At 47.0% G+C, this 26,518-nt stretch overlaps 1 protein-coding gene across 10 annotated transcripts in view; it reads right to left on the bottom strand.

Moving 5' to 3' along the window:
* PASK (PAS domain containing serine/threonine kinase) overlaps window positions 1-26,518 on the bottom strand; it is a 1,088,660-nt gene that overhangs the window by 499,835 nt on the left and 562,307 nt on the right. For all 10 annotated transcript variants that reach the window (XM_069213654.1, XM_069213650.1, XM_069213651.1 and 7 more), the window contains one exon: window positions 9,190-9,357. In XM_069213654.1, coding sequence (XP_069069755.1) covers window positions 9,190-9,357 — 168 coding nt within the window. The remainder of the gene's footprint in view (window positions 1-9,189; window positions 9,358-26,518) is intronic.

Raw genomic sequence — 26,518 nt, 5'->3', positions numbered from 1 at the left:
ACTTATGGACCCAGGCCAGGATGTTTCCTGATTCCTGACGACTCGCAAGCACTGCAAGCCCCCTTAACACTGCAGATATTGGCCAACAGTTGGGTTTTACCCCCGGACCTGGCCGAAATTCAAGTTATGACCAACTTTGGAGTTGTTTTCCCCAAAGGGTCTCCTTGTCATTTCCTTCTGGGCCTGGTTACGCCTTCTATTCATTTGGGCAATACTCACATGCTTCATAAAGTACAAGTCAACTGTCTTCTAGGGATAGAAGAGGCCACTGAAGTGTCAAATCCAGTGAAGTCCATACAACTGTCTCCTTTATCCCTCCCATTAAAGGAAAGTACAAAGGTTGCAGCTGATGCTCAGTAAGCTAACACCTTGGGGTCTCTGCATGACTCTAGCAGCACTAGCTATTTTTTCTTAAGGGGACATTACAACCTTCTGAGCCTTAACTCCGCAAATAATCAGTCACCACATTATCAAAAGTCACAGCAGAGCCAAACAGTTTTAGGCTCTATAGGAGCCACTCAACAGCTCGATTTACCAAACTCTATGAGGTCAACTCTTGCTCACATGGCAGAGACAATCAAACTATAATAACTACCAAAGGTAAGATCATTGAGTGAGGAGACCTCAGACAGTACCAGCAGCTCAGAAACCTGGCTCCTGCTACTTAAGATCTTTCAAGCATCTATAGATGCCCTAAAATACCACTCAGTCAAGCTGGACCTGCAAGTAGACTTTTTGAATATCCTTGCTGTACAAGTAACGTCCATTGGTACTAAATTGTCCAAAATAATCAGCCTAATCATTGAAGCCCAGACAGTTAAGTATCTTCAACAAATGACATGCTTGTGCTCTCATATTATTGGAAAACTTGCCACTCTACTGGATAACTTGAACTCATTCTTCAGTCTTGAAACTAAGCATGCACCATTGATACAAATTAGCCAATCAAACCAGTGAAAAGGACAAGACAGGAGATTTGTTGCTAGCCCTGGCTCTCAAAACACAAGTCCTAACGGACAGCAAGTGCCCTGTGACCAGGATCTCAATCTGGCAGGGGACTTGAAATTGACAGGCCCCTCAACGAGTTCCCATTATCTGATTTAGCAACCCTATGCCCAAGCATGCCACTCACAAAGAAAAAAAAGGTAAAGAATAAGGAAAGCCAGGAACAAGCCTACTGAGCACCCCTTGGGCCTCCCAAGACCATAAACTTGCACGCCTTCCAAGAAGCTTCACTCCATTTTTTGCAAAAAAAGAATCAGGCAGAGACCTCCTCCTCTCAAACGCCGAACAGTGCTGCAACCCATCCAGCACTTCACACTGTACCGAGAGAACAGCCTTCTAACGGCGCCTCAGAGGGGTCTGCTGTCCTCCCACGCTGCCCCTCTCCACAGGCAGCTTAGTGAGACTGCACTGGTTCAGACTCATTGCAGAGTCATGCTGAAGTTCCTCGGCTTTGTCTACATTCAAAATCTCTTTCACCACTCAGGAAAATGGCAAACCTCTCGACACAACTGGATCCAGCATTGCAGTACCACATGCAGAGAGACATCCTCGTTATCCTCCTGGCTTGAGACCTGCTAATTGCGAAGGAACCCAAAATCTGAATCTCTCTAAAGATGTTTCACACCTTAATACTCATAGTTTCATACCCAATGAACCAAATATCAAGGCAACAACTCCATCAGGGCCGGTTCCCTCTCGCTGTCTACACAATGAAACAAAGCTCGTCTTTTATCTGAACTTCAAGTTCAAGGGTCGAAACAATACTTTAAACTGGGGACATCTTTTAAAGCTGTTTAGGGCTTTGCCCATCCTGGCCCATACTGCCTATGAGGACATTAATTCAGTTGAATTCTAAATTGATGCTACGTTCCCCTCAAAATAATCCACGTTGGTCTCCTTTTCATCAGCAGTAATGGAGAACGAAGTCTTCAAAGCTAGAAGTTTTCAAGGAATGGGGCATAAAAATTGCATCTTACGTTGACCAGTGTTACCCCACCTTCCTAGTGTTAACTTCCCCTCCCAGTCAAAGTACTGGAAAGATATCCACCTTTTCGGTGCTGCAAGGAGCACGAAGTAACTCCCCAGTTCATGCCAAGGCACCAGCATTTCAATCTGTACAAAAGTCAACTCACACTGAAACTTCAGATTGGGATTGGCTCTCAGGGGCTTGAATTCACAAAGAAGAATCTGATGCTCTAGTCCAGAGCAAGGAACAGGAGCAGACCTCCATTCCTTCAAACTATGCTCCTGGGACATCCCCGGTTTGGAAAGTAAAATAGGGATAGATAACTTTCCTTTTCAGCACCAATTTGACGTAATTGCATTTACAAGAGACTTGGGCAGAATCGCCCTCCACTATTTATGGCTACTCAGTCCACTACAAACCGGCAGAAAAATCAAACTAATTTGGTCACAGTAGCAGTGGTCTTGGCGAGACAAACGTGGAGCGCATTTTGTCCAGGATATCGGGCACTTTGGGCTGAGAGTGCTTAACAGATTATCTGAACACTGCCTGGCAAATCTTACCTATAATGACTATACCCTTCTATTGTTCCCTTTTTTTTCTACTGTTCGTTTATTCCGAATCGCAGAGCGCGGTGAGAGTGACCGCCTTCAACAAATATTGGCTCTTGACCTAAAAACAAGGGCCAATGAGAGTGAGCCTCTGGTACTTGGGTCTCAATTCACTACAAACTACAAGAAATTGAAATGCTCAGAACAGACTATAGCATTGATTGCCAACAGTGGCAAAACAGTCCTCAAGGGTTTTGAAAGTTTAAATCTACCCCCACTGGAAACCTGGCAAAAATGCACTTTTAATATATTTGCAAATAAGAACTGCAACCCGACCGGATCACTCAGGACACACTTCCCAGCCCCACAGGACCAAAGGTTAAACCCAAAACAGAGATTGGTAGCTTGTCGTTTGGCCAAGAAAAAACATAATCAGGCTTTGAGGCTGGTGTGAAGGGGCAACACTAAATCAGCAAGCAACATGGTTATTCTAAGGGAGGCAAAAAAATAATATGCTAATTCGCTTTGGCTTGACAGTGATCAGTTACAGATGACCTTTGGGCCAAACTACTTTATGACAATAAGCAATCCAATTCAATAAACTTTTAGTCAACCGAGAATAACCTAAATCGCCAACAGAAACTCCTAGGGAATATCTCAATCAGGCAAGAGTGATGGGCTGCATTTCTTAACCGCAGTGAATGACCCAATGCCCGCCACTCCCCTTCTGAGGTACATTCTGACTGCCATCCTGCAAAGAGGATCTGTCAGTACCTAACCCCTTGCAGGGGCCTCCCTGGCAAAAGATCTACTGTTTCTTCCTTACTCAGAAAGGGTCCAACTGTTCATTCAAGACACAACAAAAGTTATCATCAGAGGCAGGAGGGATGGTGCCACTGCCTTGCTCCTTATCTTGGACCAACTGGGAAAACAGAACCACTCAGCCTAATTTTGCTTTGTAGACTACAAGTCAGTGTTTGACTGCGTAAACTGAGCAAACCTCTGGGTGAAGCTTAGGGCTTGGAACATTCTTGCACACCTTCTCAGAGCCATAGTCAAATCATACACAGACATGGGTATGGATCAAAATTGGAGGAGGCACCCTTCTGTCTAGAAAAATCTACACTCAACAAGACTTTAAGCAGGGTTGTGTGCCATGTCTCTTTAATCTTTGCATGGCTGACCTTTCACTAGCCCTGGATTAAACCAACAGCCTTGCTCCTTGTCTTTGTAATTTAGCACTGAACCATCTACTATATGCGGATGATGTTGTCTTGTGCAGCCTAACCAAAGTAGGTTTACTGAGACTAATAGATACTCTCCATTTGCAAGCTAGGCAAAATGACTTGATTATCATCCGGAATAAAATTAGGTTGATGTTGGTTAGCAGGACGCACAAGAAAAACGGCATTGGCATCCAGGAGCTCATGGCCTGGAAATAGTACACGATTATAAGTGCCTTGGGGTTCTATTAGATGACAAGGGTTTGGTCAAGTAAGAGCTCTGAGTTATTACATCTAAGAGCAATGCCTTAATTGCTGCCTTCGGTACCTTATGCAAGAATCTGAAAGGTCCAACACTTGATCCCCTCCTAAAAGTCATGACAGCCAAACATTTGACAATCTTAACTTATGACAGTGAGGCCCTATTTGTCCACAAGAACTGAGTAACGACCAAACTCCAAATAAAGGTTTATCACTATGCACTAAATGTACTTTCGAGCTTCTCTCCAAGTCAAATCCAGTTGGAATTCAGCTCATTGAGGTAATCCATTGGGCAAGAGGCAACCATCAAATATTACGTCAAATTAAAACAAAGAGAGCCCTATCCACTGAATTCTATCCTGTGGTCTGCAATTGACAACTCGAGTGGCAACAAGCACAGCAACAGCTTCAGAGAATATCCGGAGCAATGCTTAGCCAACTTGCACCTTGGGAACCTCTTGGCCTTATTGTTGTCCTATAGTGCCTTCAAAAAAAGCAGTCAACTCAGTAATGGCTAAAATTTAATTACTAGAAGATAAAGCCAAACTCACAAAAATAAATCACTCCAGAACTGTTATAAATGGCTATAACGCTCTACCTGAAGCTTAAATTGCTGCAGTGTCACCAGGGCTGCCCTCTAACCCTAGTGGAAAAACAGGCTTGGCTGTATACTAGTGACAAAAACTGCAGCTTATGCAGCTCAAATAAAAAGAGAACCTAATGCACATAATATGTATTTGCTCTAAAATGGCAGAGGAGAGGAAGTGTCTCCTTAAACCTCTATTAAAGGACAAAGGGATATATCTACACATGTAGGCAGGCCTTCATCTGTTGTCTAGAGCTCGACAATCCTATTCTGAACTGTTGCGTCACAAAGTTTTTAAATAAATTGGATCAAAAATCTTCTTTAACTAGCAACTCGGAGCACCAAGGCGTAGCTGGTTTTCTATGTCTAAGATATTCTTCCTGTGGTTCATTCAGGAACTCGGGTCAGGTTGCTAGCCATAGTGGAACCATCATCATCACAAATTAGAGGCTATCCTGGTCTGCTGGGTTTTTTTTTCGACTTCATTTAGACTGCACACTAGAATCTTTAAAGGTCGCTGATTTGCACTTTAATCTGCTTCTAATATATCCTTCACTATTGATCAGTCAGGACTAGTTTATTAGCCACAGCGGAGCCTTGCGTTAGGTTATTGTAGGAGGCTGGTCTGGCTTGTAGTGGGTACCAGAGGTACTTGCACCTTGTGCCAGGTACAGTTATCCCTTATTAGTGTAGAAGAGGTGTTTCTAGCAGCTTAGGCTGATAGAAGGTAGCTATGGGAAAGCAGCTTAGGCTGAACTAGGAGACATGTAAAGCTCCTACTATACCACTGGTGTCATATGCACAATATCATAGGAAAACACAATACACAGAAGTACTAAAAATAAAGGTACTTTATTTTTATGACAATATGCCAAAAGTATCTCAGTGAGTACCCTCAGTATGAGAATAAGATATATACACAAGATATATGTACACAACCCAAAATTAGGTAATTAATAGCAAGAAAAGTAATGCAAACAGTGTAGAATTACAATAGATTGCAATAGGAGCACATAGGTATAGGGGCAACACAAACCATACACTCCAAAAGTGGAATGCGAACCACGAATGGACCCCAAACCTATGTGAACTTGTAGAGGGTCGCTGGGACTGTAAGAAAACAGTGAGGGTTAGAAAAATTGCCCACCCCAAGACCCTGAAAGGTAGGTGTAAAGTGCACCTACTACCCCCTGAGAGCACAGAAGTCGTGATAGGGGGATTCTGCAGGAAGAACAAACACCAGCAATGCCACAACAGTGGATTTCCGGACCTGAGCACCTGTAAGACAAGGGGACCAAGTCCAATAGTCGCGACAGTATCAAGAGTGGGCAGGAGCCCAGGAAATGCCAGCTGAGGGTGCAAGGAAGCTGCCACCGGTTGGAAGAAGCTTGGAGTTCTGCAAGAAAGAAGAGAGCTAGGGACTTCTCCTTTGGAAGACGGATGTCCCACGTCGCGATGAAGCTTGCAGAGGTGTTCCCACGCAGAAAGACCGCAAACAATCCTTGCTAGCTGCAAGGGTCGCAGTAAAGATTTTTGGGTGCTGCTGTGTCCCAGGAGGGACCAGGATGCCGCCACTTGGAGGAGGAGACAGAGGGGGCGCCCAGCAACTCAGGGAGCCCTCACAAAAGCAGGCAGCACCCGCAAAAGTACCTGAACAGGCACTTGGAAGGAAAGTGAACCGGAGTCCAACTCAGAAGGCTGTGCACTGCAGGAGAGAGTGTCGGGACCCAGGCTTGGCTGTGCATGAAGGAAATCCTGGAGGAGTGCACAGGAGCCGGAGCAGCTGCAAATCACACTGTACCCAGCAATGCAGTCTAGCGTGGGGAGGCAAGGACTTACCTCCACCAAACTTGGACTGAAGAGTCACTGGACTGTGGGAGTCACTTGGACAGAGTTGCTGAGTTCCAGGGACAACGCACGTTAGGATGAGGGGGGACCCAGAGGACCAGTGTTGCAGTCTTTTGGTGCCTGCGTTAGCAGGAGGAAGATTCCGTCGACCCACGGGAGATTTCCTCAGAGCTTCTGGTGCAGGGTGAAGGCAGGCTACCCCCAGAGCATGAACCACCTGGAAACAGTCGAGAAAGCCGGTAGGATGAGGCGATACAAGGTTGCTAGTAGTCATCTTGCTACTTTGTTGCGGTTTTGCAGGCGTCCTTAACACCGCTTTCCAAAGGGAGAGGGTGTAACACCCTCTCTCAGAGGAAATCCTTTGTTCTGCCTTCCTGGGCCAGGGCTGCCTGGACCCCAGGAGGGCAGAAACCTGTCTGAGGGGTTGGCAGCAGCTGTAGTGGAGACCCCAGAAAGGCAGTTTGGCAGTACCCGGGTACTATGCTATTGACCCGGGGGATCATGGAATTGTCCCCCCAATGCCAGAATGGCATTGGGGTGACAATTCCTGGCATTGGGGGGACAATTCCATGATCTTAGACATGTTACATGGCCATGTTCGGAGTTACCATTGTGACGCTATACATAGGTAGTGACCTATGTATAGTGCACACGTGTAATGGTGTCCGGGGAATTTGCCCTGAACTGAACGATTTGGGGGCACCTTGGCTAGTGCCAGGGTGCCCACACATTAAGTAACTTTGCACCCAATCTTCACCAGGTGAAGGTTAGACATATAGGTGACTTATAAGTTACTTAAGTGCAGTGGTAAATGGCTGTGAAATAACGTGGACGTTATTTCACTCAGGCTGCACTGGCCGGCCTGTGTAAGAATTGTCAAAGCTCCCTATGGGTGGCAAAAGAAATGCTGCAGCCCATAGGGATCTCCTGGAACCCCAATACCCTGGGTACCTCAGTACCATATACTAGGGAATTATATGGGTGTACCAGTATGCCAATGTGAATTGGTAAAGTTAGTCACTAGCCTGTTAGTGACAAATTTGGAAAGCAGAGAGAGCATAACCACTGAGGTTCCGGTTAGCAGAGCCTCAGTGAGACAGTTAGGCATCACACAGGGAACACATACAGGGCACATACTTATGAGCACTGGGGCCCTGCCTGGCAGGGCCCTGTGACAGACTAAAACAACATTTATACAGTGAAAAATGGGGGTAACATGCCAGGCAAGATGGTACTTTCCTACAGTTATTAGCCGGATTGGAAACAACAATCTCAAATTTATGAGCGATCCTGACACTCCGTGGTTCTTTGACATACTTTGAACAGCGCACAATGCATTTTAAAGTTGTTTCCTGGCCTGTTTGATTTGTGCTTTTTGAATTCTCTCATCGTTTTTCTTTATTTTTTTAAGCTTTTTCATGATTTTAATTACTGTTTTTCTTTTGTACGATTTTAATTTATCAAAATAAATAAAGTTACTTACTTACAGTGTTGAGTGTTTTAATTGTTTCTGTTTTTCTATGATGTCTCAACCAAAGTTAACTTGATGGGATTGAACTAGGTAGAAATTCAGACCTTGAGATCATTTTGTCCAATTTCCTATCTAGCAGCAACAAAATAATTACTAGAATACTCCTAGACAAAGAAGTTGAACAAGCATTTGCAATGCAATGGGTCTCGCATATTTCAAACAAATTATTTCTTATCTTTTGAAAACATCGCCCACGAACAAAAAATGAAAAAACAGGAGTGGAAACTGAGAAAAGTCGACTTAATAAAATAAAGTTAGCTTTAAAAAAGAAACTTTGCAATTTTGTTTATGGTGCTGGGCACGTGTTTGCCAGTCACAAGCCTTCTGTTTGTGGGGCACTGCAAGTTAAACAAAACAGTACCTTGATCACGTCCGGAGCAGCGGACTGGCACTAATTAAGTTGAAATCAATTAGTGCTTGATCCCTGCTCCACACAGAAGAACGGAAATGGTGCCAGACATGCCTTGGCGAATTACAAGGCTGTAAAGAAGAGTGCTACACAAACCAAATGGTGAGCGACAGACGGGCTTTAAGCCCTTTACTGAACACAACAGTGTCTCGCATGCAAGAAACATGGACTCGCAGCCTCGACCCTAAAAAAAGATTTGACTCTTCTTAGGTTCATCCTGTGGTCAGGAATATTAAAAGGGAACTTACCCATGCAGCAAAACTGAAAACACTTATCATTTAAAGAGGACATCTGAAATGTTTGCCTAGCCAGAGCAAATACGTTTCCCTCCACTGGTAGGACAGTAAAGTGGGGCAGGTTCTAAACCATGAATGTCAACACAGATGGCCAATCAAACAATACCTGTACCACATCATCCTGTTCTACCGCTGTCACTTCTATACTGTGTGCATCTGTGTACTTGCATAGAGCATACCTATCTAATCAGCATTAAACCACTGAAAAGCTCTTCCACACCCAGCAAATAATATTCCACAACTTTAATGAGAATAATATGTGCTCAGTCCCAGAATAATATGAGGGGCCAAACATGCCAGTAGTCCTACATTTTTAGGATTTGTAACCATTTTTAAGGGGGTCTGATTGATAGCCAGGAAAAATATTTTGATGGGAGAAAGTAAAGGTGATGATGATTACATTTGAAAAGTGTGGTAGGGTGATGCATATATCCCAGCCTTTATAAGGTGCTAAGAAAGGATTCAACCCTGACAGATTTATGGGATCCTTGCATACTCTTAAAGCAACTTTGTACCTCGTTCTCATCCTCCTTATGTCTGGCTGTCCATACAGATCCAAAGGCCCCCTTCCCGATGGGGTTTAGAGTGGTGTATCGCTTTCCATAGTCTCCCTCACAGGCCCTCATGTGCTCCAGTTCCTCAGGACCCCGAGATGCTTCTGAATGGTTAGCTGCACAGATCATCTAAACAGATGGGAAAAGAAAGTCAAGAGACAGCGAGGCTTACAGAAAACTGAAGTTAAAATCAAGAGAATATAGAATACATAAATATTAAGTACAGAACAATATTGCCATTTATTTAGCCATCTGATTTCTTTTTTGTAAAGTACCAAGTACCCAGCTATGTCTTCTACTGAGATTACTGTAATGCGTACTGATATGTTTCAGTACTTTTAGGCTGTGGATTACGAAAGTCTTCCCCTAAACTCATATTGTCCAAAAAAATATACTTTCGGATTACATCTCCTGGCTTTATATTTTTTTAAGATATTTCCTCCTGCAATTATTCATATTCGGTTTTTAGCTAGTTTCTGCATTTGTTCATATGTAATTTGTGTTTTAGGAATAAATGAAGTTGTAAGTATTGTATTTTCACATCTATTTAACCAATAAATGCACAGCAATGCTTGGGTTCCTTGTGACTTTTAGTGCTATGAGAAATCACGTATAAGGATTCACCCAAACAAAACGATCTCATGAGCACTGTAGCACAAGCACCACTACATCCACAATTGTGCAAAGTATCAATGAGAACACGTATCCTTTTTTATGGTCTGACGTGGCAGCGCAGCTGTCACCAGACAATTATGTGAGGAAACTAGAGGTGCTTTTGCACTGCCGACATGCTGGGAGCCAGGAGTACATTTTCGATTGTGCAATAGTTGTGTGATTCCACTCAGGTATGATAATTTTGTTTCACCTGTACTTGAACTATTAGAGGCACACACGTGGCATTGCAAGTTATTTAAATGTCTTACATAATTAGGAAACTTATGGTGTTTTTCTCTGGCATCAGCAGAGGTGGGAGTTGAGCAGTCCTTAACCTAAATGGATGTTTAGGTTTGGCTTGAAAGTTCGACTGTAACCTGACCGTCTAACCTTAACCAATGTCATTCTACAGTTCTTTGTTTCCGCATTTCCATACAACATCCATTTGAAGCCAGACCTATTGACATTGCCAATGCATGTTTAACGCCTGTGTCAGTCACTCTGCACAGCTATTAGTTTGACAGTCATGAATGACAGCCTGAGACCAACTTAAAAGAATAACTATTTTCCGTAGCTTCCTCTACATAAAAATAACAAGCATTGGTAAATGCATTGGGTTTCGCCTATGTGATTAATATTTTTTTGTTGTTGTATTATTTAACTTCGTGAGCATTTTTAGTGTTACGAGGTCACAACCTGTCTCACAAAGCACTGTGAATATGTAATTTATTATTTTAAACTTGCATTACACACAGTATAAGATGCTACAAAATGCGTAAATATTTTTAAGATAAACTGATGCTTCCAAAATACAGATTTTAGTCATACCCAGAGTGTACATAAGGCAATTCGTTTGCATTACAGTCCCTTCAACACCTCCAGGTTGTAGGAAAGTACCATCTTGCCTGGCATGTTACCCCCATTTTTCACTGTATATATGTTGTTTTAGTTGTATGTGTCACTGGGACCCTGGTAACCCAGGGCCCCAGTGCTCATAAGTGTGCCTGAATGTGTTACCTGTGTAGTGACTAACTGTCTCACTGAGGCTCTGCTAATCAGAACCTCAGTGGTTATGCTCTCTCATTTCTTTCCAAATTGTCACTGACAGGCTAGTGACCATTTTTACCAATTTACATTGGCTTACTGGAACACCCTTATAATTCCCTAGTATATGGTACTGAGGTACCCAGGGTATTGGGGTTCCAGGAGATCCCTATGGGCTGCAGCATTTCTTTTGCCACCCATAGGGAGCTCTGACAATTCTTACACAGGCCTGCCACTGCAGCCTGAGTGAAATAACGTCCACGTTATTTCACAGCCATTTTACACTGCACTTAAGTAACTTATAAGTCACCTATATGTCTAACCTTTACCTGGTAAAGGTTAGGTGCAAAGTTACTTAGTGTGAGGGCACCCTGGCACTAGCCAAGGTGCCCCCACATTGTTCAGAGCCAATTCCCTGAACTTTGTGAGTGCGGGGACACCATTACACGCGTGCACTACATATAGGTCACTACCTATATGTAGCTTCACCATGGTAACTCCGAATATGGCCATGTAACATGTCTATGATCATGGAATTGCCCCCTCTATGCCATCCTGGCATTGTTGGTACAATTCCATGATCCCAGTGGTCTGTAGCACAGACCCTGGTACTGCCAAACTGCCCTTCCTGGGGTTTCACTGCAGCTGCTGCTGCTGCCAACCCCTCAGACAGGCATCTGCCCTCCTGGGGTCCAGCCAGGCCTGGCCCAGGATGGCAGAACAAAGAACTTCCTCTGAGAGAGGGTGTGACACCCTCTCCCTTTGGAAAATGGTGTGAAGGCAGGGGAGGAGTAGCCTCCCCCAGCCTCTGGAAATGCTTTGTTGGGCACAGAGGTGCCCAATTCTGCATAAGCCAGTCTACACCGGTTCAGGGACCCCTTAGCCCCTGCTCTGGCGCGAAACTGGACAAAGGAAAGGGGAGTGACCACTCCCCTGACCTGCACCTCCCCTGGGAGGTGTCCAGAGCTCCTCCAGTGTGCTCCAGACCTCTGCCATCTTGGAAACAGAGGTGCTGCTGGCACACTGGACTGCTCTGAGTGGCCAGTGCCACCAGGTGACGTCAGAGACTCCTGCTGATAGGCTCCTTCAGGTGTTAGTAGCCTTTCCTCTCTCCTAGGTAGCCAAACCCTCTTTTCTGGCTATTTAGGGTCTCTGTCTCTGGGGAAACTTTAGATAACGAATGCATGAGCTCAGCCGAGTTCCTCTGCATCTCCCTCTTCACCTTCTGATAAGGAATCGACCGCTGACCGCGCTGGAAGCCTGCAAACCTGCAACATAGTAGCAAAGACGACTACTGCAACTCTGTAACGCTGATCCTGCCGCCTTCTCGACTGTTTTCCTGCTTGTGCATGCTGTGGGGGTAGTCTGCCTCCTCTCTGCACCAGAAGCTCCGAAGAAATCTCCCGTGGGTCGACGGAATCTTCCCCCTGCAACCGCAGGCACCAAAAAGCTGCATTTCCGGTCCCTTGGGTCTCCTCTCAGCACGACGAGCGAGGTCCCTCGAATCCAGCGACACCGTCCAAGTGACCCCCACAGTCCAGTGACTCTTCAGCCCAAGTTTGGTGGAGGTAAGTCCTTGCCTCACCTCGCTGGGCTGCATTGCTGGGAACCGCGACTTTGCAAGCTTCTCCGGCCCCTGTGCACTTCCGGCGGAAATCCTTCGTGCACAGCCAAGCCTGGGTCCACGGCACTCTAACCTGCATTGCACGACTTTCTAAGTTGGTCTCCGGCGACGTGGGACTCCTTTGTGCAACTTCGGCGAGCACCGTTTCACGCATCCTCGTAGTGCCTGTTTCTGGCACTTCTCCGGGTGCTACCTGCTTCAGTGAGGGCTCTTTGTCTTGCTCGACGTCCCCTCTCTATGCAGGTCCAATTTGCGACCTCCTGGTCCCTCCTGGGCCCCAGCAGCGTCCAAAAACGCCAAACGCACGATTTGCGTGTAGCAAGGCTTGTTGGCGTCCATCCGGCGAGAAAACACTTCTGCACGACTCTCCAAGGCGTGGGGGATCCATCCTCCAAAGGGGAAGTCTCTAGCCCTTGTCGTTCCTGCAGTATTCACAGTTCTTCAGCCTAGTAAGAGCTTCTTTGCACCAACCGCTGGCATTTCTTGGGCATCTGCCCATCTCCGAGCTGCTTGTGACTTTTGGACTTGGTCCCCTTGTTCCACAGGTACCCTCAGTCAGGAATCCATCGTTGTTGCATTGCTGATTTGTGTTTTCCTTGCATTTTCCCTCTAACACGACTATTTTGTCCTTAGGGGAACTTTGGTGCACTTTGCACTCACTTTTCAGGGTCTTGGGGAGGGTTATTTTTCTAACTCTCACTATTTTCTGATAGTCCCAGCGACCCTCTACAAGGTCACATAGGTTTGGGGTCCATTCGTGGTTCACATTCCACTTTTGGAGTATATGGTTTGTGTTACCCCTATCCCTATGTTTCCCCATTGCATCCTATTGTAACTATACATTGTTTGCACTGTTTTCTAAGACTATACTGCATATTTTTGCTATTGTGTATATATATCTTGTGTATATTTCCTATCCTCTCACTGAGGGTACACTCTAAGATACTTTGGCATATTGTCATAAAAATAAAGTACCTTTATTTTTAGTATAACTGTGTATTGTGTTTTCTTATGATATTGTGCATATGACACTAAGTGGTACTGTAGTAGCTTCACACGTCTCCTAGTTCAGCCTAAGCTGCTCTGCTAAGCTACCATTATCTATCAGCCTAAGCTGCTAGACACCCTATACACTAATAAGGGATAACTGGGCCTGGTGCAAGGTGCAAGTACCCCTTGGTACTCACTACAAGCCAGTCCAGCCTCCTACACAGGTGTAGTAAGAGTGATATAAATACAATTACAATTAAAAGCAGGCACTTCACAGCCCAGTTGTTAACTCCTTGCACTACCACTCAAAAATAATAAATCTATGTCATCACAAAGCTTTGAGTGATTAGGTCAATTAAAGACAGTACCAGCTCCAAAGCATCCTTTCCATTTGCAGATTAACTTGCAGCTCACATCCACATTTCTTTCAGGAAAGCAGACACACTGGCAAGAAGTTTATAGCTGTTTGTCTGGCTTCGGTTTCACCACACAGGAGACTCACTGAATGACACTTCCGCTGAGGCATTTAGACTGTCAGAATTACCAGTCCTGGGAGGGTTTTCTTTTTAGAAAAATAAAAATGTGAGAAACCTGTTTTAGCATGGTTGTGATTTAGTGGGTGGAAAGGGAAACCATAGAAACTACAAGAAGAGGAGTTAAAAGGTGTCTAAGAAAATAATAATACAGCTCACAAGCACACTTTGTATGCGTGCTGACACGAGGAGAATAAATAAAAAATGTCACTCAAACCAAGAAATGCCACAAAAAAGCATGCAAATCGTATGAAGTCCTAATAAAGTAGCTCTTTAAGACATGGTGGATTTGTACTAAGTGCTGCAGAAACTTTTACGCTTTAAGTGCTATTGCCGACACAGCAAAAAAGGGATGCAGATTACAATCTCTGGACAGAGAGTGGACATGTAACATAATCAGTGCTCGTTTGCTGGACAGCACTGTTATGGTGTGCATATGGACATGTATTATTCCCTTGATGAGGGGCTGTGAAATATTTTGTATATTTGAAAAATATTATCATTTATATTATAGCTATATGGCAAAGAAATTAATTTTAAGCTGCTGTTCCTGTACCTTGTTTACTTTTTGCAGTGTATGTATTTGATTGCTAACTTTTTAGCGCTGACAGAGGAATAAGGAATTCATTTAATGACTCATGTTTTATGTCGAATATTATTCATTGCTTACTATGCATTGTCAGCTGTACCAAGCTCCGAGCACGCACTAACACTCTTAAGTGGCCTTAATGTAATATTGGTGCAGCTCAACAGTAAGTGTTAGTCTCCAAACTTAGTTCAGGCCCGGTCGGGTGAGAGGGGCTGGAACCTGGGCAAAGGACCATTTTGCTGCTTATTTCCCTGGGAAGCAGGCTTCTGTTGGCAAGAGTTGCAGAGGCGTCATTCTTCCACATTACAAGGGTTATCTATTGGTGACTTGGTGTCATTACAGCTAAAGGCACCAGTTCCGGAGGACACCTATTGATGACTTTGCGCCATTACAGTTGGATTACAGAACTTAGGGCCAGAAGTACCAAAAGATTTTACCCATTCTGTGTCTATGGGAAAAAGCTTTCGTACATATGGCCCTTAGTGAGGATGCCTGTTGAGAGGTTTAGCACCACTGCACTCTGACTTTAGAAAGGGACACAGGCACTGCAATACTGGGACATAAGCTCAACATGGTTAAGTTCTGTGCCTCTCCTCTGTCTAGATTCAGCAAATGGGGTCTGACGCAATGTCTCTCCTCTGACAAAATATGCATTACTGTATCACCTGCACCTCAGTAACACAGTCCAGACTGCCTCACGTAGACCAGGATGAACCTCCGCAAATGAACGAATGATGGATGTCTCTCTGGTGGCACTGCCACATGCATAACCTGGGTGTGGAGCGCAGGGCTTGGAGAATGGTGCTTTCCAAGCCTCGTGGGAGAAATATAAATTACAGCGCAGAGTGAACAAGTCAAAGAAGTGAATCGGACAGCGAGCAAAAACCTTTAAGTCTAATAACAGAAACAGCAGTAGTTGAAAAACAAGCACAGTGCAAGCAAATCAAAAAAGAAAAGAATTTCTGAAACCAAAGCAGATGAACACAGTACTTGGGCCTTGGGGCACTGATAAGAACAAACAAACTTGGAACAAGTATTGATAAATGAAAGAAAATAGTGCAACAGTCAATAGAAACAGAGGAAGAGTAAGTGGGAAGCACATAAACCAATGAAAGCAAGGAAAGTAAATGGAGGGGTGGGTGGGATGTAAGCCCTTATAATGATTTATATTAAATACAATAGATTTCACAAGCACAGCACAAGCGCTGTGCATGCGAAACTTAAAAACAGAGCAAAGGCGGTCTTAATTATAATTAACAAAAAGCCGTATTTAAAGGAAATGGGGCCTGAGTCAATCTTCTTTTGTGATTTTTTTTATGCACTATGTTTTTCAGTCAAAACTTGGGCCAGCCTGGAAGACTGCATATGGAAAATGTGAAGAAGTTCAACCATCATTCCCTATCTGCTTTCCTGGCACTGCTTACTTTATTTTCGTTTTTGATTAATAACACTCATTACGTGTATCTAGTGACACGGAAGAGTAATAGAATTTTAGCCTCTGTTAACTGTTTTTTTATTTAATTGGATGGGGAAATGGGGTTGCTGTTTTGTTGGTTATTTGTAGTCTGAAACTTGTATGACAAGATACATTTATTGTGAGCCGTAGTTTGGGTTGCCAGCGTTGCATCTGTCAGCATCCTAGTGTTATGTTGCCAATTGTTTGTTGTGTTAAACTTGGATGATAATTTCGCGATAGTATGTGCTTGAGTTTCCATTGCAATCGTAGGTGTTCAATTCTACTTTCTGTTTTGTTGGGATTACATTGTATGCGTGCTTAGCTGCAGAGCTGTTTTTTGTTTTCTTGAAGTTGCATTACATAGCTTCTAGAGAGTTTTAGTTAGCTCAACATTTATGAATGGTGTGTGTTAGTTTAAAATGTTACATTTCAACTCATTTCTTTCTGTGAATCTGTGAGGTTTTCTTTTAACATAAAGCAAGATATTTTTACCATACATATCAATTACTTTACTCTAACCTTTGGGTTTTTTCGGTGAATTTTCCTGGTTTTTGGAACATAAAGTAACATTTTGTTACCATACCCAAATGCCCCAGGCCCCCAACTACCACCACGCACAGCCTACAGCCGTGAAGATGGGCACAGAGCCAGGCCTATGGCCAGACCCTGGGCTCAATCCCCTGTGGGTAACAAACCCCCTGGGGACACCCACTCCACATTTATTATTTTTACTTCACTTTCTCAGTTCCTCAGGAGTACCACACGACTTCTTTGGGATCAAGGCAATATCCGTCATTCTTCTTTTAAATTTCAGCCTGGGAGATCAAGGAACACCCTACACTGATCACTTTATATGACATTTTGAAACATTTTCAGGACATGGGGACTCAGACCCCATGTCCTAACGGTGGCTGCAAAATTTCTTCTGATGTTGCAGCCAGCCAAAACAGAGAGCTAACTCAAAAAATCACTCTCAGCCAAATGCTTGAATTTTTTCACTCAAACCCAACCGTAAATATATCTGCATGTCTGTATGCATCTTTTTAACCTTAATTTCTCAAAAATGACTACACTGATTTACTCTAAATCACAAAATTCACACATCTGGGTAAAGATATAGCTTTCTACCAAATTTGTTCTAATCACATTCAGCTGTTTTGGCTGTAGCACTGTCTAAAATTTACCATGGAATTACATGAGAAAATTGCGTTTAGGGACCCCTCTTTTTCTTGGGCCTCTCTTGACAGATCACCTGAAAACGTTCCATGAAGGAGCAGAGGTCCATTAGCTTTTTAGTTGGAAAGTTTGATGAATCTTCATGAAACAGTGCCAAAATTATTAGTGAAACATAAAAACACTCACCCTCTGGAAAGTATGACTTAACTATTACTACACAGTGGCAACCATAACTGTGTATTACCGCAATATATTTGTATGGGGGTGTTGTAGTTTGGGAGCTGCTGGATGAAGTTGTCCTACATTTGGACTTAGTCTCTTTTTTTGGAAGTCAAAAATCTCCAGCGGGACAAAGCTGGCTGTAGCTGACGAGGGCTCAACGAGGCTGGTTGCTCCTTCTGTGAGGTGCTGCTGAACAGGATTTGCTGCTGGGGAGAATAACACAGGCAGAACAGGATTGTGTGAAGTTCTCTGTGTGAGAAGAGGGCACAGTTTTTTTAAGTGCATGTGGTGCTGTGCACAGCTTCCCCCCCCCCCCCCCCCATCCTGCTTGAGATAGCCCATCTAGGCACACCTGTACTCTATATTGTGTGGATGTCTTGGAGAATACACCAACTACAACTGCTGTATACACCCATTCATGTGACCCAGGAACAGGCACCAAATGTTTAAAACAAGGAAATGCCAACTTTCTAAAAATTAAAGATACTTAAGGCAAACCAGTATTCCCCTAGGAACTGGTAGCAGACAAATCTCACATTTTCCTAGTTAAATTATTGCAATACAATTTCTAATAAATCACAATGGTTTTATAGATCCAATATCCAATTAATGGAAAGTACATACATGTACTGTTCAAACAAAATGCATCCACATGGACCGAGCATATGATATCACCTAGGAGCGTCTTCTGTCAACTTGTTTTCACAGACCAGTAAGATATGGGGATAAACTTGTGCTGCCTTCGGTATAGAGCGGTTTAAGTCCAGTGTATCATGCTTGCACTTGGCAGCAGTCAGGGTGTTGTTTTCAACAACCGTTTCAACGTATAGTTTATGATACCTAGGTGATGTGATATATGCTCGGTCCATGCGGTGTGACCGTGGGTTCATCCTCTCTCAACACTGAGTCCTGAAGATGGTCTGACAGAGCCATTGGTTACTACCACCCGGAATGTCGACAAGTCGTCCTCATTGACACGCACAAGTGAAAACCATAGGCCCTCATTACAACATTGCCAGTAAATGCTACCTACCGCTGTGTTGACGGCCGCTAACATAACGTGACCACGGTGGTATACCGCTACGGGTATTATGACCCACACAGAGAAATCCGCCACTATACAGACACCCACACAAGTCCGCCAGCCCAAAGGCCAGTGATAAACTGGTGGTACCAAAACCCACACTGTTACGCTAACACAAATATGCCCACAGCATCATGACCCACGAATCACCGCACTCAAAATACACACACTAACAAAACTGCACCACATTGGACAATTCAAAATACACTCACCTAGCACACATACGAACACCACACCCACACACCCAATCAAATATAAAACACGCACCCACAATACCCACAACCCCTTACAACAACAAAAAATATTGCCAACTGAGAGAGAGGCAAGCCAGGAGCACCCACTGAATCTGAGCCACATAACATCATCACCCGTACTCCACCCACACACCTCACAGTACACACCCCAACACATCACCCAACACACCCTCACACATACCACTCACACTACACCAATGGCACCACAAAGACACCCCAGGTTCTCTGAGGAGGAGCTAAGGGTCATGGTGGTGGAAATCATCCGGGTAGAGCCACAGCTATTCGGATCACCGGTGCAGCAGATGTCTATTGCTAGGAAGATGGAGCTATGGCGGAGAGTCATGGACAGGGTCAACACCGTTGGACAGCACCCCATAACAAGGGATGACATCAGGAAGAGGTGGAACGACCTACGGGGGAAGGTGCGTTCCGTGGTTGCAAGACACCAGGTAGCTGTACAGAGGACTGGCGGTGGACCCCCACCTCCTCTCTCACAACAAACATGGGAGGAGCAAGTCTTGCCCCTCATGCATACTGAGGGCCTCGCAGGAGTAACAGGAGGACTGGACTCTTTACTACTATATCCCACACCCTACCTGCATGCCATCACAAACTCCTACCCCTACCCTCACCACCATCACTCCACCACCTCACATATACCCCACTATCACAACCCACCCATCCCAATACCAAGCCCTGCATGTAACACCAATGCATGGACACCCATCACAGACCTGCATGGACACCCATCACCACAGCATGCACACTAGTGACAATCACTTAGCCAAACCAAGCACAACTCACACAAGCCAAAGCTGCCTTGCTAATAACAACCATAGAGGGAAAAATATCCATGCACAAGATGGCACACGCAGATACAATAACACTGCATTTTCATCCCTACAGGACCCCCACTCAACGTCACCGGACAGGAGGTGCCACTAACATCCAGCCACCCCCCTCCCCCCCCGGAAGAAGCACACAGTGATGACAGCAGCTCTGCATGCCTGGATCACAATTACCAACCTGTCCCATCAGGGACCTCTGGACAGTTGGTTACCCTGCCACAGTCCTAAACCACCAGAGAGCCTCCCCCTCCAGAAACACCAGCACAGCACCCACCCAGCAGGCCCATACCTCGGTCCCCAGGACACGTCAATCAGTAGTGTGTCCACCACTACAGGGACCCCAGGCAACCCCACAAACCCAAGACAATCAGAGACCTGGGGTCAGTGGTAGTGGGCACACGGTTCAGGGGATAGAGGCACAGGACAAAAGGGAAGCTGGGAGGACTGATGTGAGACAGGGGGAGGACAGGCCCAGGGAACCCACTCTCCAGGAGGCACTTGCAGGGATCCTGGGAGCATTCCACCATTCCCAGGAGATCATGGGCCAGATACTGTACAAGTTGCAGGAGACCCAGTGGCTGCAGGAGGGACAGTACCTGGGGATCAGGGAGGACCTGAAAGACATCCACCTTGGTCACCATTGCAGGGGTGCTGGCAGACATGGCCAACACCATGGGGGAGGCAGTAGCACACCAATGGGCCCCTGACACTAGCGGTGTGACACTAGCCACACCGAAGAACAACCCTCCACCTCTGCTGGCGCTAGTGGACAGGAGGCCCCGCCACAGGACCAACAGGCCACCAGCACCCCACCCCCTGCAGAAGGAGAACCACCCTGCAGTCCCTGCGATCCAGGCAGAAACCAGAGAACATTGCCAAGACCCCGCCAGGAAATAAGACTCTCCTGATTGTCACCCTTCTGTTACAATCTGTCACCCTGTCCACCTTGAACTGCCATTGCTTCCCTTCCTATGCCCCCTAGGACAATGCACCTGTGATACAAATAGACTGGACTCTACCCTGGACTTTACTCCATCAGCAACCCAGCCCAATGCAATACCCCCTCCACTTATTAGCACACACATAAACACCCTTGGAACAAATACAAGTATGGAGTCTGTCAAATGATTGAAATATGTATTCGATTAACAAGCTGTAAACATTGCATTTCTAATCTACTGTAATATTAACATAGGTATAACCTGTAGTGGGCAGCAGTAAGCACACCAGGAGCCAGAGTGGGGCACAGAGATCTGAAAATAGAGATGCCAAAGGGTATAGTAAGTGCCATACACATAGGGAAATCAGGCTGCCATGTTCAACGTCAAACACAAAATTGCAATGGAAGGTGAAGTTAGTGTTATCTGTACGTCACTGTAAGTACTGTTGAATGAGTGTACTTCTGTTGTCTACATCTTCTTCCTCTGCCTCCTCTTCGTCACTGTCCACAGGCTCCACCGCTGCCACAAGACCATCTCCAGGCTCATCCTCCTGCAGAAAAGGCACCTGGGATCTTAAGGCCAGGTTGTGTAACATGCAACGATGATCTGGCACACCTTCTTGGGTGAGTAGTACAGGGATCCACCTGTCAGATGGAGGCACAGGAACCTGGCCTTCAGAAGGCCAAAGGTTCTCTCAATTATCCTCCTTGTTCGTCCATGTGCCTCATTGTAATGTTGCTCTGCCCTTGTCCTGGCATTGCGCACTGGGGTCAGTAGCCATGAGAGGTTGGGGTAACCAGAGTCACCTGTAAATATCGAGGGATACCTGTTAGCCACACACTCACCCTTAGGGCCAAACCCACACCCATATACCTACATCAACTCGGTGGGGACCATGGGCTCACCTATTAGCCACACCTGGTGCCTCTGGAGTTGAGACATCACATATGGAATGCTGCTATTTCTCAGGTTAGAGGCATCATGCACAGAGCCAGGATACTTGGCATTCACATGGGAGATGTACTGGTCCGCCAAAAACACCATCTGCACATTCAGAGAGTGAAAGCTTTTTCTATTCCTGAACACTTGTTTATTTCTCCAGGGGGAGGGGGGGAGGAAGAGGGGGGGAAGGGTTGGGGGAACGGGACAAATGCTATATGTGTACCATCAATGGTACCAATGATGTTGGGGATATGTCCCAGGGCATAAAAGTCAGCCTTCACTGTGGCCAAATCCTCCACCTGGGGGAATACGATGTAGTTGCGCAGGGCAATCAACACTCTGGTCAGCATGTTGGAGAACATTGGCTGAGACATCCCTGATGCTATGGCCACTGTTGCTTGGAAGGAACCACTTGCCAGGAAATGGAGCACTGACAGGACCTGCACTTGAGGGGGGATACCTGTGAGCTGGCGGATAGCTGAAATCAGGTCTGGCTCCAATTGGGCACACAGTTTTTGGATTGTGGCCCTATCAAGTCTGTAGGTCAGGATAATATGCCTGTCCTCAACTGTCGCCAGGTCCACGAGGGGTCTGTACATGGGAGGATGTCTCCATCTCCTATTCATCCTCAGCGGTTGAACTCTAGGGTGAAAAACAGTGAGCAGAGGGTCATATTCACACATATGTGAAAATAAAAATGCATTTCTTCCTTCACAGAAACAGTATGTGAATTTGAGAGTCAGTTGATGTGCCAATGTCTGCTGTGACGCATTTAGGTGCCAGGGCCTGTGCCCCCCTGAAATGGCAGCTGCCTGACCGGTGAGGAGAGACCAGTGGAAATGAGGTAATTCGCTGGCGTTGTGCGCCGTTGCGGTCGGCGGTCGATGACCGCCACGCAACTTCACATTGGTTATCACTGGGCCCTATGGGTTCCAGGAGCCAATGGAGATGTATGCCGGCAGTGATGGTACGCACCACCATGGACGTCACCGCCATTGTTCACTCACTTGCTACCTGACCTTCAACAGGAAAGAACCTACGCTGCAAGTGCTGCTGTGACCTGTGTCTGGAAGCGACAATGGCTCGAGTGTCTGGGGAAAGGGCCACCGCCTTCACTTTGAAGGAGTTGGAGAGACTGGTGGATGGGGTCCTACCCCAGTACACTTTACTCTATGGTCCTCCAGACAAACAGGTGAGTACACTGTGAGCATGATGCGTGGGCCATGATTGTATAGATTGCTGTGTGTGTAAGCCTCATGTAGGGGGAGCTGAGGGGTCCTGGGCAGGGTGCTGCATGTCTGGTGGTCAATGTCTGTGCGTAAGGGGATGGAAGGGATATTGTGGGCCAAGAGTGTAACAGTCCCGACGGTATGACTAATCCCTTTTTTCTATGCATATTTTCCTGCAGGTCAGCGCCCATCAGAAAAAGGGTATTTGGCATGCCATCGCTAAGGAGGTGCGGACCCTGGGGGTCTTTGACAGGTGGAGCACCCACTGCCGCAAACGATGGAGGACCTGCGCCGCTGGGAAAGTAAGCTAGCGGAGGCCCAGCTGGGGCTGGCCTCCCAACGAGGAAGGGGTGCCCATCATACCCTGACCCCCCTGATGTTCCGCATCCTGGCGGTGGCCTATCTGGAGGTGGATGGGCGCTTGAAGGCATCACAGCAGCCACAAGGGGGTGAGTACAAATTCAGAATCATGACTTTGCACGTGTTAATGTTTTACCTAGGTGGAGGATGTGGGCTGTGGGTGCCCCTAGGCCAGGGCAAACTGGCAGGGTGGGACCCTTGTTGGGCAGGCTCTGAAGCACTCCAACCCCAATAGTGTTAGTGGGCACCTACTACTGGGCAGGGTCCTGTTGGTTTCAGGTGTGCAGCTAATGGCGTTGGGCAATGTAAACCATGGGCTGGTGACTAGCTTTGTAACTGGTAGTGCATGGCCTAGTGCATAGGGCTGATCCCTGTGTGTTGTGTACGCCACGGTAGTGTAGTTGCTGGCATTGACCAAGTGTATCCTCTGTCTCTCCACCCCCCTTTTTGTTTTGTCACCCTGTCCTTGTGTGCATTAGCATCATCTGGCAGAGGAGCAGAGGCACCGGCGACAGAGGGAGCTGCATCCCACATGGGCATGGAGGCCGAATCCACCGACGGTGAGGGCACCAATGGGACAGAGGGTGAGGGGAGCACCACAACGGAGACAGGAGGGGACACTACCGACAGCAGCGACTCCTCCGGTGGAAGCTCCCTGGCAGTGGCGGACACCTCTGTGCCCACCCCAACAACAGGTACAGCTGCCATAACCCGTACCAGCACCGCCCTCCCAGCAGCCCCTCAGCGTTTCCCGTGCCCGCTCACCCAGGAGGGTGGGCATCTCCTTCACCCCAGGCACCTCAGGCCATGCCCCAGTCAGCCCTGCTGCCCTCAGTGAGGAGGCTATTGACCTCCTGAGATCCCTGACTGTTGGGCAGTCAACCATACTGAATGTCATCCAATGTGTCAAAAGGCATTTGCAACAAAGAAATGCATACCTGAAGGGCATTCACTCTGGCATGGTGGCCCAACAGAGAGCATTTAAGGATCTGGCCTCCGCACTGATGGCAGCCATTGTCCCTGTCTCCAGTCTCCTCCTCCAATTTCCTCTACCCAGTCCCAATCCCCTAAACCCCAACCTATCCCAAGCACACCTTCAGACCAGCATGTACCCAAATCAACACACACAGAAGTGGCTCAGGCAAGCACAAGCGCCACACTTAGTCTCACAGGCACTCACACAAGCACCATCCCATGCAGACACACCAACATCCACTGCCTCCACTGTGTCCCCCTCCTCCTCCTCCACCTCCACCTCTCTCCCAGTAGCGTCTCCACTCACGCCTGCATGCGTTACATCCTCATCCACTACCTACATCACCAGCACGCCTATCAATACACCCCCCCCACTGGCAGTCACCACCACCACATCCCTGCACTCATCCCCTGTGTCCTCTCCCACTGTGTCTGTGACCCCCCCTCCCAAAGTACATAAATGCAAGCACACACCCACCCAACAGCCATCCACCTCATAACAGCATCCAGCTCATGCACCTGCACCCAAACACAGCAGACCGACACCTCCTACAACCAAACCCTCTTCCTCCACTCCCAACCCTTCACCCTCTTCCCGCCCCAGTGTCCCTAAGAAGCTTTTCCTCCCCAACATTGACCTCTTTCCTACCCCCCCCCCCCCCCATCCTTCACCTCGGGCTAGGGTGGCCAGAACCCAGCTCAGCACCTCAGCCACCCAGTCGATGTCTGCAGCTGTGAGAGGCTCCCAGGAGGCACCTGTGAGCCCAGCCAGTGTGCCACCAACACCTGCCAAGGCCAAGAAGGTTCAGCCACCTGGCAAGGGCAAGAAGGGGACAGCATCCAGCAAGGGGAAGGAGGCACAACCAGCCAGCAAGGCTAAGTCAAAGACTACAGCTGGCAGAAGCAAGGAGGCACCACCATCTGCCAAGGGCAGGAAGGGGCACAGAACACCAGCCATGGCACTTCAGCCGTCCGAGGCTGCAGGTGAAGGCCTGGAAGCTACCACCACAACCGCCAGTATCGCCACCTGCACTGCAGCCAGCACCGCCACCTGCACGGCTGCAAGCAGCACCACTGCCAGCAGCAGCAGCAGCCCCAGTGGGCTGCCGTCCGAGGCTGCAGGTGAAAGCCTGGAAGCTACCACCACCACCACTGCCAGCACCTCCACCTGCAGCGCAACTGCGATTCACGGAGCAGCCATCACCGCTGGAGAGCAGTGTGTAGTGGTGACTACATGGGCTGCAGTGTGTCCTGGCCCCTGCAAAAGCTGTTGTTGTGACACCCAGGAGAGAGACTGTGACCCTGCACTCCAAAACATCTGCATCACTGAATGCCCCCTCCAGAACCAGTGGAAGAAGGCATCCAACTCAGCCCCTCCTTGCCAGGATGAAGCACACTGGGCACAAGGCCCCCTCCAGAACCAGTGGAAGAAGGCATCCACTAGAGAGACTGTTTTTGCACTGTTTAGAACCAAGCAGTGGGCAAACCACCCACTTGAGAGACTGTAGCCTTGCACTCCCCAGGACCAAGCAGTGGGCAACCACCCACTTGAGAGACTGTGGCCTTGCACTCCCCAGGACCAAGCAGTGGGCAACCACCCACTTGAGAGACTGTGGCCTTGCACACCCCAGGACCAAGCAGTGGGCAACCACCCACTTGAGAGACTGTGGCCTTGCACTCCCCAGGACCAAGCAGTGGGCAAACCACCCACTTGAGAGACTGTGGCATTGCACTCCCCAGGACCAAGCAGGTGGCATGGAGCCCCCTCCAGGAGCAGTGGCGTTGTACTATCTTCCGGCTGAGGTGCCCCCACCTTCCTCATCCCCTGAGGTGCCTGTGTGTTTTCGCCCTGATGCCCCTGCAGTGTTCTCTCCGGATTAAGGCAGGAGTCAAGTGTGTGATTGGCTTATGTGTTTTGGCCCAGAGGGCCACGGACAATTTTTGATTGGGCATTGTCCCGCCTTTTGTATATATTGTACATACTGTTTTTGCTTTATGAACGTATTTCTAAGTATTACTAATATTACACTCATTTGACTCCATTCCTTTTGTCCTTGTGTTATTCCTGAGGGTTACGGGGTGAATATGTGATGTTGTTGCATGTGTTTGTGTGTATGGTGTTGTGAGTGAGGGTGTGGGTGTTGCGTGTGTGTGTGTCACTCTTTTTCCTCCCCCTCCTTGCGTGCTAGGTGCAGTATTCACTGTGGTTGTCGTCGCCGGTGTTCATACTCCTGGTGTATGGGAAGATACACCAGCATGGGCAAAACCTGCAGCTCGGGCTCAATGGCGTCCTGGTTCTTCCTTCAGTGTCGAGAGGAGAGTCGTTTCCCTTCAGAGTACTGTTTCCGCCGTGCTTTTGATGGCTTTGG

This window comes from Pleurodeles waltl, chromosome 11 (assembly GCF_031143425.1).
Source record: "Pleurodeles waltl isolate 20211129_DDA chromosome 11, aPleWal1.hap1.20221129, whole genome shotgun sequence".
Lineage (NCBI taxonomy): Eukaryota > Metazoa > Chordata > Amphibia > Caudata > Salamandridae > Pleurodeles > Pleurodeles waltl.
Note: the sequence above shows the minus strand (reverse complement) of the source record. Positions and strands in the feature narration are given on the sequence as shown.